The sequence below is a fragment of the Equus asinus genome, chromosome 7 (genome assembly GCF_041296235.1).
Source record: "Equus asinus isolate D_3611 breed Donkey chromosome 7, EquAss-T2T_v2, whole genome shotgun sequence".
Classification (NCBI taxonomy): domain Eukaryota; kingdom Metazoa; phylum Chordata; class Mammalia; order Perissodactyla; family Equidae; genus Equus; species Equus asinus.
In genome coordinates this window covers 79,191,270-79,207,461 of record NC_091796.1, presented here as the reverse complement: position 1 = coordinate 79,207,461, position 16,192 = coordinate 79,191,270, and the positions used below count along the sequence as shown (strand labels likewise).

Sequence of the window (16,192 nt, the reverse complement as noted above, 5' to 3'; positions counted from 1 at the left end):
TAAAATTTGGATTCTAGAAAAGATAACCTGGGAACATGCGGAGGATGAATTTAAGGTGTATGAGACTATAGTCAAAGAAACCATTTAAGAGGTTCCTAAAACAATGCAGATAAGATTTCAAGGATATTAACTAAAGAAATTAATTTAAAAACAGAGAGGAAGAAATAGTTTCGATACTTAAGCACTAGGACTTACTGATTGATTGACGGAGGGAAGGCGGAAGGAAGGAAATTAGAGAGAGAGAGAGTCTGGGCTATCTCCCTGGTTTTGTGCTTAAGTTGCTGGGTGTATAGAGACATGATTCACCTAAACAGAGAATAAAGTAATAGGAACAGATATTTTTTCTGAACGTCTTAACTGTAGGGACTATGAGACTAGTCAAAAGTTTCTTAGACAAATTTATCTCAAGCGCATGTCAAATTTTATTAACTTCTTAACAAACAATTCAGTTAGGTGACTAAAAAAAGAAAAGTGGACCAATTCAGAGACATTATGAAGGATTATATAGGAGAGAAACAGAATATTTACGTAGGCAGCTAACCATTTTTTTTAAATAAAAAAGATTGAAGATTCATTTCATAAGGTCATAAAAAGATCATGTCCATATCAATTGTTACAAAAGAAGTCTGTGGAAGGATGACTTAAGACGTCAGGCAGGCAAACTCTCTCCAAAAGGAAAAAATAGCACATTTAAGAAGCTATGATAATACATCTGGGTCTGATATTGGAATAACAAGGTTACAACCCAGGAAAATTTTTTGTAAGGTCCTGGGAGCCAACTCTTCGAAACGTAAATAACCAAGGAAGTTAGTGCCCCATCTCCCTGTCACCACAGGAGTTACCCTAGGTGCCTTGCTCCAAGCCTCAAGCACGCGCTTGTTGTGGAGATGGACAGGTTTTACTTTCCCTTGAGATAAGGCAATTAACTAACACAGATGGCCACACCCAGGGTGACCTACCAAAGCAAACGGTGTTAAGTCCTCTTACACAAGAACATGCATGTAACCGATGTTATCTGCCCGGCTGTGTAAAAAGGTGAGATTTCTGTATCTTTGCAATCTCATTAGCGGATTGCCTGTGACGCCCATCCCACTCTGGTTTAATGCTTACTGAATAATACAATTCTCTTTTTTTTTTCCTTTTCTACATTTGTGGAGATTTTCTGAGAGGGCAGATTTTATTTTCAATTTTTCCTCTACAATATCATTTATCTCTCTTACCTTTACTATCCCCCACCCCCAACCCCTCCCCCAATGGTAAATTAGAATGGTAACTTCCTGCTAGCTCATCTCACACGTTGCTTTGAGGAGCAAGTAAGATAAAGCAGCACGTCGGCGTCCAGAACCACAACTCCCAGCATTCCTGGCGCGTCCAGCGCTCCCGACTTCCTCTTCCGGTCCGGGGTCTGCTGAAACCGAAAGTGTTGTGCGTTGGGCGCCCGCGCGGAGGTTGGTTCACCTCTACCTGTGTGAGTCGTAGTTGACCCTGGGAAGCAGACAAGCTGTAAAACATGAACGGAAGGGTGGATTATTTGGTCACCGAGGAAGAGATAAATCTTACCCGAGGACCCTCAGGTATGTGCGGAACAGGTCACCTCTGGGAGTAGGGTACTGGAGGGTGTAATTGCAGAGCAGACGCTTCTGGTGCTGAGCCAGATTCTTTTGGACTCCGAGCAGGCAGGCCGCAATCTCGTGGTTTCCTGCAACGCTTGTGAGCACGTAGAAGGATATATTGGCATCCATCGTTAGCCAGACACGGATCATCGGAGGGATCCACCTCGTTTTGCAGTCGATCACCACATGTATTTGTAGTTAGGAAGGGTTTCTTTGTGCTACTGTTACTAGAAAATCCTGGACAAAAGCCTGCTTTTTACCTAGAGTACCGTGAACACCCCACCCCTCCTTCCACTGCCTGCTCTATCCGTGTTCCTGTGAGAGACTTTAGTAAAAGTGGGGGCATAAGTGGTGTGAACTGTAAACGCATAGGGAGCATGAATGGTGTGAACTGTAAATGCATAGCCGTTTTCTTGCTGCTGTACCCACCTTCCTTCCTTTCATTTCTGGGAAGTTCATTTAGCGTGTCAACTAGAATGTTAAAGCAGAAAGAGAACTTAGAGATCTATTACAGGAGTTCCCCAATCTGGGTCTGCCTAAAAATTACCCGGGGTTTTTTGGTTTTGCTTTTAAAAAGTTAGTTCCTAGGTCCCATCTCTAGGAATTTGGATTCAATGCAGGGTTTTTGTTTGGTTTGTTTGTTTATTTCTTTTTTAAGCAAGTGCATCCCGTGATCCTGATACCGCCAAATCCTCACTTACCCCTCGGTCCTCTTCCCCACTAACGCTTTTCTGTCGACTGGGGTCTTTAACATTGCTGCATGCTGCCTGCTTTGGATTTTGTCGCCTTTTCTTTACAGCTGTCTAGTGTATCGATGAAGACCTTTAGCTTTGGGATTATGTAGGTCCGAGCCTGGTACCTAATCTCTCACTAGTTCTTTGATATTTATTGGCTGACTGACTTTACTGATGTTAGCCTTAGTTTCTCATCGTAAAATGTGCATGATGATAGAATACATTTCATAGAATCCTGAGAATGAAATGAATGAACCTATGTAAAACATTTAGAACATTGCCTGATATGGTAAGTACTCTGTATGTGTTTGCTGCTTTGTTGTTACTGTAAATAGCTGAATGGCTAGATTAACATGGTAAATCCTGCTAAATATTGTTATTCCAAGAGTCTCCAATAAGTCATCAAGTACTGTGAGCTCTCTACTCTGTAAGCCTTCCATTCCTTTCTGTTCCCATCACCACTGCCTAGAACAGTCCGTCGTCTTTTCTCATCTGGAATTTTGCAATAGCTTGACCACCGCTCATGGATTATTCTTCATAAAATATGGCTTTCAGAATCATCTATACTTTTTGTCTTCTTTCGTGTTATAAAACACTGGAAGCCAACTTTATTTATGAGACTATAATTCATTGCTAATCTGCATGGTTTAGTGTCACGCTCCATATAAGCTCCTAAACTTTTGTCAAAAGCTCATTCAGTATGCCCAAGTCTCTTCGATTCTCTCTTCCTATTTTATGTAGATTTTTCCTTCTCTCACTCTTAATATTTATTGAATTTTGAGGCTAACGTGGAAAATTATTGTTAAAGCAAAATCTGTTTTTCTGTACTTTTCATTCCTGAGTACTTGTTCTTCTCAGGGGCAATTAAAACAATGGTAGTTCCTTTCCTGATGCCCGGCAAGTATTTAAAGGCATCTAATTGTTCTTCTCATCTTGTCTCTTCCTTCTATAGCTTTAATCTCGCTAGTTATTACATTAACTCTCTTGTGATATGGTTTGAGGTTTGATTCTTGTCCCCTTGCTTAAGAATTTAATGTACTTTGACATTGTCCTTTTGCTGCAGCACCTGTAGTGTTTCCAGGATCTCCTGACAGAGCAGAGCAGAACTCTGATATTATCTTGCGCATTCTAGTCACTAAATACATTTAAAGTTCAGTATAATATCACTTCAGCTTTTTGAGTATTTGCATAATCTGTTGCTTAATGTTTGGCTCACCATTCACTAAAATTTCTGATGTTGTTGATCTTGCGGACGTGAAGTTCCTAGTGTTCTCATTTTTCTGAATCACTGGAGTTAGGACAAACTTCAAGGGACTGATGAAGAAGAATAATTATACCTAACTATTATGTTTCCCCCAAAAGTGGTTTAATTTCTGTGTTGTATGTGCATTTATTCCACATGAATGGATTTATTCACCAAGTGGCTTCTTTAATTTTCCTAAGCATTTTCCTGTCTTACTCATATAAGTTGATAAACTTAGAGTTTAGGAGAGTAGAACACAAATTTAGGATTGAACTTGGGTAAAAACAGTCATTAGAACTTTGGTTGGTTCAGTTAACAAGAAAAGGGTTCAAGTTTCTGTTTGTCACCTCCCAGAGCTAATGCCCTGATATGTGGGACTCCTAAGAAGTCACAGGGTCTAATTCAGCTTTTCTTCAGTGTGTCATCATGAAGATACACAGGTAAGAAGCGGTTATCACCACTAGAAACTTCCAATAATTTTGGTCGTCCCATAGAGATCTTTCTTTCTATAGAAGAAACATGAAAAGCTTCCAGTTCTAAGTATGTATTTCTGTTTGTAGTCAGCATTGTCACTCTTTGTCTGTATACAGCTTCCTATGCAGGGACTTGCTAGTTTAATCAGGTAACCGCAAGAATGCATATACTTTTACTTTTTTGTGCCAGTGTTCTGTCAGAGGCAAGAGTCTTAGATATTTCCAGTTTGGGGGCCCGTTTTGCAAGGCAAATGAGCCTATTCTCTCTCATCTTGCTTACTGCAAGGGAAAAAATAAAATCTTGGGGAAATTATGACAATGAAGTGAGTATCTGGGGAGGCAGAAACAGACTTGGCATGTAGCTTGGCATCTCTCTTATGCCTACTTCCTCAACTGTGTAAGGAGAGGCTTAGGCTGGATGACTTTGGAGGTTTCTTCCACTTCCAAGAGTTCATGATTCTTTGGCCCGTTCTTTGTGTTATTTTATCATTCCTGCCATTTTGGACTGAAAGTGGGTGGTCTGAAGAATCATCAGAGGCAGTGGTCACAATCTCAAATGCCTTTAGGAGTTTGAAGAGTTCACCTTTTATCCTTTATGGGACAGTATTTATCTCTTTTCTTTCTGTGGGAGTCCAGCTTGATTGCAGTCTCTAAGCCTCCCACTTTTTCCTGTATCACATTGAGAGTTCTTGATTTTGGAAAGACTCAATTACTCTAAGAAGTATGACAAGAATCTAATCTAGCTTTTTTTCACTCTTAACCTGTAGAGATTGTCCAAAAAGACAACCCCAGTACACATTGGGTATTAGGATTAGGATTCCTTCTTCAGGACTGAGGCCTCAATGGGGTTCAGGAAGTTGCTCCTGGTATACTGTCTAAAAAGGGAAAAGAATCTGTGTTTTTCTACTTTCTTTAAAGCAGTTGCAGAGGATAATGGGTTGGTACAATGTTTTAATAGTGAGTAATTAAGGAAGTATTATCTTTCTGGCACTGTGCTAGTTACTTTGTATACTACCTCCCGGTATGGTAGCCATGTCTAAGGAGTTGACTGCCAAGCTTTCACCTGACCTTTATTTTGTTATATCATGGCTTATTCCCAGAAGGATTTGAGACATCTTAAATGATTAAGACAATCTACAATGGAAAGTTTTTGATTTTTTACCTTTAACAACTTATTTTCTTTAACCCTAAAGATCCAAAATATTTCAGTATGTAATCAATTTCAGCAAGTAATCACTATCAAAAAAAAAAATTTTTTTTTTGACTTCTTGTTATGCCGTTTTATTTTTGGTTTTTTTGATCATTCCCCCCCCCACAAATTATTATTTTTTTATTGAGGCTATGATAGTTTACAACATTGTCAAATTTCAGTTGTACATTATCATTTGTCAGTCACCGTATAGGTGCATCTCTTCACCCTTTGTGCCCACCCCCTGACCCCCCTTCTCCCTGGTAACCACTAAATAGTTCTCTTTGTCCATCTGTTTGTTTATTTTCCACGTATGAGTGAAATCATAAAGTGTTTGTCTTTCTCTATCTGGTTTATTTCACTTAACATAATACCCTCAAGGTCCATCCATGTTGTTGTGAATGGGACAATTTTGTCATTTTTTATGGCTTAGAAGTATTCCATTGTATATATATACTGTATCTCCTTTATCCAGTCATCAGTCAGTGGGCACTTGGGTTGCTTCCACATCTTGGCTATTCTGAATAATGCTGCAGTGAACATAGGGGTGCATAAGTCACTCTGTCTGGATTGTTGATTTCAGGTTCTTTGGCTAGACACCCAGTAGTGGGATAGCTGGGTCATATGGTATTTCTGTTTTTAGTCTTTTGAGAAATCTCCATACTGTTTTCCATAGTGGCTGCATCAGTTTGCATTCCACAATGGAAAGTTTTTACAGTTTGCTGTTGGTAGAGCTAAGGGCATATCAAAGTGAGAATCTAAAAACAAGAAACACCATTAAGTCCAAGCCTTTAAGCCTCTACAGACCTGTCATGTGATTTGCATTTAACCCTGAGACTGTTGCTAACAGTTTTCTGATCTGTTCCATCATGTACTAAATAGATCTGACATTAAAGTGCTGTATCCTTGCCCTCTTTTCTCTTGATAAATGAAGCCTAGCCCTCATGGAATCTCTGTTCTAATGGAGACATGACATTCACATGTAAAAAGTTAAATCAGTGCAAAGGTGTAGATGGTTAAGGTCTAGGATGAGCATGTATGTAGTGGGAGGGCAAAGAAAGTGTGGAGGAGAGTGTGTTAATCTGACCCTCTGCTGGGAAAGTTCAAAGACTGGAGGCATGATAAGGGCCAGACTGATCAATTACAAGAAGGTGGAACTTATGTTGGTCTTATGGACAGGCTTTAGGCTAATACTAGGAACAGGGACAGGTATGACCTAAGCAGTAATAGAGAAAAGAAAAATAAAGCATATTCTGAGGTCAGTGAGTAAACCAGCCTGGATAAAGGAAGCGTCATTTAGGAGAGTTAAGGGAGATGAGGTTGCTGAGGTAGGTAGAGACTGGGTTATGAAAAGTTCTCAATGCCAGTGTGGAAACTTAGCCTTTCTCTAAGGTTCCCTCTTGATTCCTTCCACTTCCTATGCGTTGGTTAAGACTCAATTCAAGAGTCACCTCCTCCAGGTGACTTACCTAGGCTTCCTTACCTAGGCTAGATGCCCCCTTATTATAAATATCATACTCCACTTACTGAGTGCCTGTCATGATTTCTCAAACTAAGCACTTTATGTCATCTATTCCCAAGCAGGAACAGATGAAATGGTTATTGTACATTTTTCAAATGAGAAAACCTTGACTCTTACGTCACACAACTCTTGTAAGTGGCAGAGTTAAGAATTGGATCCAACTTTGTGTGACTTAAAAATTGAGGTTCTGAACCATCATACAAAGTTTTTTTCCTCCTTGTGCTCCCACAGGGCTCTCTGCGTGCCCTAGCTTACTGTTTTTTTCTACGTTTGGTTCCTTACTTGTGTCTCTTCCTCTCTCTACTTCACTCTGAGCTCTTCTGATTCAAAGGATATGTGTTTCATCTCGTTTCCTGGTGCATGACACAAAGTGGTCAGTACAAGTTGATGAAATGACTTAGGCAGGCTGATGAATATCAGAAAAATATGATAGAATGTTAAGAGAACTAGTACCATGGTCTGTTTCAGCTTTCAAAAAGTGATTAACAAGGTTCTCCACTAAATACAATTTAAGAGAGAAGGAATGAATTTGGACATAATGTGTTATAATGGGTAGGAAACTGACTAAGATACAAGAAACAAGGAGATGGAATAGATGGAAAACCACATAGAGCGAGAAGAATATATGGTACCAGTCTCTGAAGATTGCTTCAAGGATCTGTCTTAAAGATTTTTTTCAAGACAGTTCTTAATAACTGTAAAGTAAAATGTCTAGGAATTACTTTGGAGAAGTAGAAAGGCAAGTTGATAGATGCTCAACTGTAGAAACATTTTGTAAAGCCATTTGACTAGGCAGCCAAGTAGCCAGTGACTGTATTTGAATAAATATGAAATTATTTATTGAGGAGAAAATCTATACTTAGATGATAGAATCAAAAGAAACTCTTGGTTTCAGGAGACTCAGAAACAAAGGGAAACTGTTTGTAGAAATATCATTTAGTGTTTACTGTGTGCCTACACTATGATTAGGAATCATGGATACTAGAATAAAGAATAAGAAATGATCCCTATTTTTAAGAATTTTGCAGTTCAGTAGGAGGATAATTATGAAAGGCATGTGCTAAAGTACCCTCAAGATGTACAATAACCAAAGAGCTATGGACCATCATAAGATATGTTCTGTTGCTTGTGAAGTCAGACTCAATGGACCATTTCAGATAAAAGACCCAGTGATTAAGAGCCAGAATGTCTGAGTTCCTAGCTGTGTGACCTTGGGCAAGTTACCTCACTTGTAGGCCTCAATTTCCTTAGCTATAAAGTGAGAGTATTAATAGGACCTACTCATAGAGTTGTTGTGAGAATTAAATGCATTTGTTTTTTGTTTGTTTTGCAAATAATTTTATGGTGTTGACTCTGTACCAGGTACTGTTCTAAGCAATTTACCAAAAGATAACTTATTTAGGGGCCGGCCTAGTGGTGCAGTGGTTAAGTTTGCACGTTCTGCTTCGGTGGCCTGTGGTTTGCTGGTTTGGATCCCAGGTGTGGACCTACCCACCACTTGTCAAGCCATGCTGTGGCAGGCATCCCGCATATAAAGTAGAGGAAGATGGGCATAGATGTTAGCTCAGGGCCAGTCTTCCTCAGCAAAAAAGAGGAGGATTGGCGGGGGATGTTAGCTCGGGGCTAATCTTCCTCAAAAAAAAAAGATGACTTATTTAATTCATTTAAAGTGCTTAAATGGTGCCTGTTATTACTGCTGCTATGCAGAGAATAGCTTTAGTGGGGCAAGGGTTGAGTCATCTAAGAAAAGCAGGGTAACCTGTGTCATGGGAATTTTAAGGATGTTGGGTTTCCTCTTTTATATTTTCCTTCTTTTCTTTTGTGCCTTCTTTTTCGAGTTATGAAAAAGCCTCCCTAGAGGCTCACAGAGACATTTTTAACCTTACTAGATTTCCCCAGGCCTAGAGATATTAGGAATTTCTGGCTTAGGTGTTATTTCCAAAGGCATTAATAGTCACTTGACACCAACTGAATTCTGTATATGTACTAGGTACTATATGGGCACAGGAGACATAAAACAAATAAAAGCCCTATCTGTGCATGGATGTTTATAGCAGCTTTATTCATAATTGAACTAATTATTGCAGTGGGATAAAGAGGTAATTAAACAAGTCATTTCAGTGAAGTATGTTTCCAGGCAAAGGGAGGAAGACATCAAAGGCATGGAGATATGGAACAGCTGTGTGTGGAAGGGTGAAAAGCAGGGAGGTAGGACTTATTAAATTTTTTAAATTAAGACTATTTATTTAGAGCAGTTTTAGTTTCACAGCAAAATTGAGAGGAAGGGACAGAGATTTCCCATATGCACCTCATCCCCACATATGCATAGCCTTCCCCGTTATCACCATCCCCTACCAGAGTGGTGCATTTGTTACAGTTGATGAACCTACACATTGAATCACCCAAAGTCCATAGTTTACATTAGTTCACTCTTGGTGTTGTACATTCTATGGGAATGGACAAATGTATAATGACATGTATCTACCATTATGGTATCATACAGAGTATTTTCACTACCCTAGGTTCTCTGTGCTCTGCCTAAACATCCCTCCCTATCCGCCAACCCTAGTAACTACTGAGCTTTTTACTGTCTCCATAGTTTTGCCTTTTCCAGAATGTCATATAGTTGGAATCATATAGTACGTAGCCTTTCCAGATTGCCTTCTTTCACTTAGTAATGTGCATTTAAGATTCCTCCACATCCTTTCATAGCTTGATAGATCCTTTCTTTTTAGTACTGAATAATATTCCATTCTCTGGACATACTACAGTTTATTTATTCATTGACCTACTGAAGGACATCTTGGCCACTACTGTGTTTTGGCAGTTATGGATAAAGCTGCTATAAATAGGTGTGCACAGATTTTTGTGTGGACTTAAATTTTCAATTCCTTTGGGTAATTAGCAAGGAATGTGATTGCCAGATCATATGGTAAGAGCATGTTTAGTTTTGTAAGGAAATGCCAAACTGTGTTCCAACATGGCTGTACCGTTTTGCATTCCCACCAGCAATGACTGAGAGTTCCTGTTGCTCCACAGCCTCGTCAGTGTTTGGTGTTGTCAGTGTTCTAGATCTAATAGGTTTGTGGTGGTGTCCCATTGTTCTTTTAATTTGCAGTTCCCTGATGACATATGACATGGAGCATCTTTTCATGTGCTTATTTGATATCTGCTTTGGTGAAGGCGATTATTAAATTTTGTTGTTACTCTATAGTGCAAAGTAGGGAGTGTCCAAAATGGCTAGATAGGTAGATTATGGGGATTTTAAGTTTAAACTTTGTCTTCTAGGTCAGCATTTTCTAGTTTTTTGTTTGTTTGTTTGTTTTACTCTAAACTCCCAGTCACATTAACTTTTAATCTTTTTTTAAAAAAAGATTGACACCTGAGCTAACAACTGTTGCCAATCTTTTTTTTTCCTTCTTCTCCTCCCCAAAGTCCCCCAGTACATAGTTGTATATTCTAATTGTGCCTCTGGTTGTGCTTTGTGGGATGCCACCTCAGCGTGGCCTGATGAGCAGTGCCGTGTCCGCACCAGGATCTGAACTGGCAAAACCCTGGGCCGCCAAAGTGGAGTGTGCGAACTTAACCGCTGAGCCATGGGGCTGGCCCCAACATTTAGTCTTGAGTCTATGCTTAGGATTAAAAGAATTGTTTTATCATATTTGCATAGAAAAGGTACTTTGTAAGAAGTAGGGTAACCAAATTTTCTTGCCTAATTACCACCAAATAATTGGTGCTTCAAGTAACTTTCTTTTTTTTGGCTAATCATAAAAGTCAATTATAGATGCTTAGAATGCTTGCATTTTTGCACTTAAGAATTGCCAAGTTTGTTTTTTAATCAACTTTATTGTGGTATGATTGACATCCAATAAAGTGCATCCATTTTAAGTAAAGTTCTAAGAAGTTGACAAATATACATTTCTGTAATTATGATTTATCACTTCAGAAAATTCTCTCTGTATAGGCCTACAGTCAACCCTACGCTCCAGGCGACCACTGATCTTATTTCTAACACTGTAGATTAGTTTTCCCTGTTATAGAATGTCATAGAAATGGAGTCATATAGTATGTATTAGGCTTCTTTCACTCATCTGTGCTTTTCTTTTTTGTCTCTGAGTAGTGTTTCATTGTATAAATATACCACAGTGTGATAATCCATTCACCTATTAATGGATATTTGGATTTTTTCTAGGTTTTGACTATTATAAATAAAGCTGCTATGAGTATTCATATACAGGTCTTTGTGTGGACATGTTTATGTTTATCTTGGTTAAATACCTAATAACTAGGAGTGGGTTTTATGCTAAGTTTTATGATAAATGTATGTTTAGGTTTAAAAGAAACTGCCAAACTGTTTTCCGAAGTATTTATTCCAGTTTACACTTCTACCGTAATGTAGGACAGTCCCAGTTGTTTCACTTTCTTGCCAATGTTTGATGTTGTCATTCTTTTTTATTTTAGCCATTTTGGGGTTGTAGAGTGGAACTGTGGTTTTTATTTGCATTTCCCTGGTAACTAATGATGAGCATATTTTTATGTGTTTATTGGCCATTCGTATATATTCTGAAGTATCTGTTCATGTAATTTGCCCATTTTTTCTGGGTTGTTTTCTTATTATTGGATTCTAAGAGTTCTTTATATATTCTGGACAGAAGTCCTTTTTCATGTATATGTGTTGCAGATATTTTCTTCTGGTCTGGCTTGCCTTTCCTTTTTGAGGGGTAGGGTGCGTGTTTTGAAGAGTAGAAGGCTTTAAGTTTTATGAAGACCACTTTGTCAGTTTTTTTTCTTTTATGGTTGGTGCTGTTTGGTCATGAAGTCTTAACTACCCCAAGGGAAAGAAGATTTTCTTCTGTTTTCTAATAGAAACTTAATATATTTGCTTTTATGTTTAGTTCTATGATCCATTTCAAACTAATAGATGTTTTGAGTATTGAAGTTCAATTTTATCTCTATCTCATATAGATATCTAGTCCAAACACTGTTTGTTGAAAACGTTATCCTTTCCCCATTGGAATACATTATTACCTATATCAAACATCAGTTGGTTGTTTATATGTGAACCCATTATTGATCTCTGTTTGGCTCTGTTGGCCTGTCTTTCTCTATACAAATACCACGGTGTTGATAAATGTAGCTTTGTAATAAACCTTGAAATAAAGTAGTGTGAGTCTTCCAATTTTGTTCTTTTTTGAAATATTTTAACTATTCTAGAATAGAACTTTAAGAATGTAAATTCCCATGTAATTTTAAAATCAGCTTGTCAATTCCTGCAAACACATCTGCTGGGATTACCTTGAAACTATCCGTGTCAATTTAGAGAGAATTACTGTCTTAAAAATACTAAGGCTTCCAGTCCATGACATGGTATAGCTTCATTTATGTAGTTTTTAATTGAATTCTCCCAGTTATGTCATATAGTTTTTAGTATAGAGGTCTTCAACATTGTTCAGGAAATTTGTTCCTTAGTGCTTATGGTTCATTGATTTAAATGGTATTTTTTTTCTACTTTTTTTTTTTTTGAGGATGATTAGCTCTGAGCTAACATTTGCCACCAATCTTCCTCTTTTTGCTGAGGAAGATTGGCCCTGAGCTCACATCTGTGCCCATCTTCCTATATTTTATATCAGGCCTCCCACAGCATAGCTTGATAAGCAGTGCATGTGTCTGCACCTGGGTTCCAAACCGGTGAACCCTGGGCTGCTGAAGAATAGCATGCGAACTTAACCGCTGTTTGACTGGGCCAGCTCCTAAATAGTATTATTTTAAAATTTCATTTTACAATTGATTTTTGGATATTGACTTTGTATCCTGTAACCTTGATAATTTCAGTTATTGATTTTAGTAGTTTGTGTATTTTTTGTTTTTAGACTCATTCACATTACCTATATAGACCATCAGGTTACCTTTGAACAGAGATAATTTTCTTTCTTTCTAATCTTTGTCTTTTATTTCTTTTTCTTTTTGACCTGACTAGGACCTCCAGTACAATACTGAATAGTAGTGGAGAGAGTAGACATCCTTTCCTTATACCTAGTTTTAGGGGTGTTATCTGTTTGTAGATCCTTTAATCAGACTGACAGAATTTTTATCATGAAAAGGTATTGAATTTTGCCACCTGCCTTTTCTGCATGTACTGAGATAATCATACAATTTTTTCCTTATTTTATTAATTGCTGAATTTGTTCATTTTACTGACCAATGTTAAAACAACCTTACATTCCTTAGAGAAACCCCATATTCATCCTTTTTATATATTGCTGGATTCAATTAGCTAATAATTTCTTGAGGATTTTTGAGCCTGTGTTCTTGAGGAATATTTTGTTGTACTTTATTTTTCATATTTTGGTATGAAGATTATAGTGTCCTCATAAAATGGGTTGAGAAACATTTTGTGAAATTACTGAACTGTATTGTGGAATTTTTTGCATAAGGTTAGAATTATTTCTTCCTTAAATGTTTCCCACAATATGCCAGTGAAACAATCTAGGCCCAAAGTTGTCTCTATGGGAACGTTTTTGATTGTGAATTCAATATCTTTAATACACTTGGAGATATTTTTAATAGAAATGGGGATATTCAGATATCCTGTTTCTTCTTGAGTCAATTTTGATAACTTCTGATGTTTTGAAAGAATTTTTTTGTTTTCATTCATTTTCATTCTGAAATACCATAATTATTCATAATATTCTCATTTTAATATCTTTAGGATGTGCAGTGATGATCCATTTTGTATTCTGATATTGGTAATTTGTAAATTCTGCTTTTCTGGATTAGTGTTGCTATCAATTTGCCAACTTTATTAATCCTTTCAAAGAGCCATCTTTGGGCTCTGTTAAACTTTCTTCTATTTTATTGATTCTGCTGTTATTGTACGATTTTTCTTCCTTCTACCTCCTTTAAGTTTAATTTACTCTTCTTTTTCTAGCTTCTTAAGATAGAAATTTGTATCATTGATATTATACTTTTTTATTCCTTTTCTGTTGTGAGCATTTAAAGCTACAAATTTCCCTCTAAACATTGCTTTGGCTGCATTCATACAGTTTTTAATATGTTGTGATTTCATTGTCATTCAACTAAAATGTTTTCTATTTTCCCTTATAATTTCCTCTTTAACTCATGGGTTGTTTTCCAAACATTTAGCGATTTTTTACATATCTTATTGTTATGGACTGAATGTTTGTGTCCCCCCCCCCCCCCCAATTTCGAATTTTGAAGCCCTAACACCTAACGTGACTATATTTGGAAATAGGGCCTTTATGGAAGTAATTAAGGTTAAATGAAGTTGTAAGGGTGGGGCCCTGATCCTATAGAATTAGTGTCCTTATAGAAAGAGAGCCAGAGATCTCTCTCTGTCTCTGCACATACACAAAGAAGTCATATAAACACACAGATCGTCACCACCTACAAATCAAGAGAAGAGGCCTCAAAATGAAATCTATCCTGTTGGTACCTGGATCTTGGACTTGCCAAGCCTCCAGAAGAGAATTTCTCTTGATTAAGCCACACAGTCTGTGGTATTGTGTTATGGCAACCCGAGAAGACTGATACAATTATTTTTCTGATTTCTAATTCACTTTATCTTTTGAAACTTACTGAATTTATTTTATAATCCAGCCTACGGTCAATCTTTGTGAACATTACCTGTGCAATAGAAAAGAATGTTTATTCTACAGTTGTTGAGTGTGGTGTTCTGTGAAGGTAAATTAGGTCAAGCTGGTTCTTAGTGTTGTTCAAGTTCTATATTTTTACTGATTTTTCTCTTGTCTTGTCAGTAATTCTATCATTTACGGAAAGAGAAGTGCTGAAATCTATAACTATTATTTTTGATTTGCCTTTTTCTCATTTTGATTTTTCTTCATTGGTATTTAAGTTCTGTTATTGGATGCATTTATATTTAGTGTTTTAATGTTGATGAATTGACTCCTTTTTTGTTAGGAAATGTCTCTTTTCATCCCTTGTAATATTCCTTATTCTGAAGTCTACTTTTTATGATAGTAATAAAGCCAATCCAGCTGCTTAGTATATCTATGTCCATCTTTTTAATTTTACCTTGTTTTTACCCATGTATTTATGGTTTCTGGTTGTATTTATTTCTTCATATAGATCCAAGTTTCCATTCAATATTATTTTTCTTTTGCCTGAAGAGTTTCCTTTAGCATTTATCATAGTGTAGATCTGCTTGCAACAAATTCTCCCATCTTTTGTTGTACTGAAAAAGTGTTTATTTTGCTTTACTTTTTGAAGGATATATTCACTGGATATAGAATTCTAAGTTGACTTGTATTTTTCTTTTAGCATTTTAAAGATGACATTTCATTGACTTGTGGCTTGCATACTTTCTGAAGAGAAGGCTATTGTTCTTATCTTTATTCCTTTGTACATAATGTGTCTTTTTTTCCTCTGACTACCTTTAAGATTTTCTCTTTGTACTTGATTTTGAGCAATGTGATTATGATATGCCTTGCTGTTTTTTCTTTTGTGTTTATCCTTATTGGAGTTTGTTGAACTTCTTGGGTCTGTTTGTTTATATTTTTCATCAAATTTGAGCCACTCATTTCTTCCACTATTTTTTGTTTCCCTTTTTCCTCTCCTTTTTGAACTCCAGTTACATATATATTAAACCACATGTGACTGTGGTTTCTCTACCATGTCTTCAGGTTCACTGATCTTTTCTCTTGTGGTATCAAATTGGCTATTAATCACATCTAGTGTATTTTTCCTTTCAGATATTTTAGTTTTCAAACCTATAAGTTTCATTTTAAAAAAAAATCTTACATTTTCACACATAGATCAATGGAACAAAATAGAGAGCCCAGAAGTAAACCCACACAAATATGGTTAATTAATTTATGACGAGCTCAGATTATACAACGAGGAAAGCTTAGTCTCTTCAATAAGTGGTGTGGGGAAACTTGACAACCACCTGCAAAAAAATGAAACTGGACCACTGTTTACAACGTACACAAAAATCAACTCAAAATGGGTTAAAGACTTGAAAAACGTCTTCCATTTTCTCATTATGTTTGACTTCCTTTAATTATTTCTGCATAGTTATAATAGACTTTTATACATCGTTGCCTGCTAGTTTCATCCTCTGTTATTTCTGGTTCTGTTTCTATTGATCAATTTTTCTTTTCATTATGAGTCATGTTTCCTTCTTTAGCATGTTAGTAATTTTTAATTAGATTCTAGATGTTGTGAATATTTCATTGTTGAGTGTCTGCATTTTGTTTTCTTACATTAACATTGTTAATGTTAGATTATTGAACTTTATTTTGGCAGGCAGTTAAGTAACTTGCAGGTCAGTTTGACCTCTTTAAGGCCTCTTTGTAAACTTTTCTATGGTGGTTCTAAAGTAGCATTCACTTCAGGGATAGTTCAGCCCTACAATGAAGTATATTCTAAGTGAGTTTCC

General features: G+C 36.9%; 1 protein-coding gene across 1 annotated transcript in view; it reads left to right on the top strand.

Annotated features, from left to right (window-relative positions):
* The first annotated feature begins 1,376 nt into the window (after positions 1-1,376).
* Positions 1,377-16,192, top strand: part of SYNJ2BP (synaptojanin 2 binding protein) — a 42,542-nt gene continuing 27,726 nt past the window's right edge. Inside the window, exon 1 of the mRNA XM_014867203.3 lies at positions 1,377-1,574. Within this exon, the coding sequence (XP_014722689.1) occupies positions 1,511-1,574 (64 nt within the window). The 5' untranslated portion in view covers positions 1,377-1,510. The remainder of the gene's footprint in view (positions 1,575-16,192) is intronic.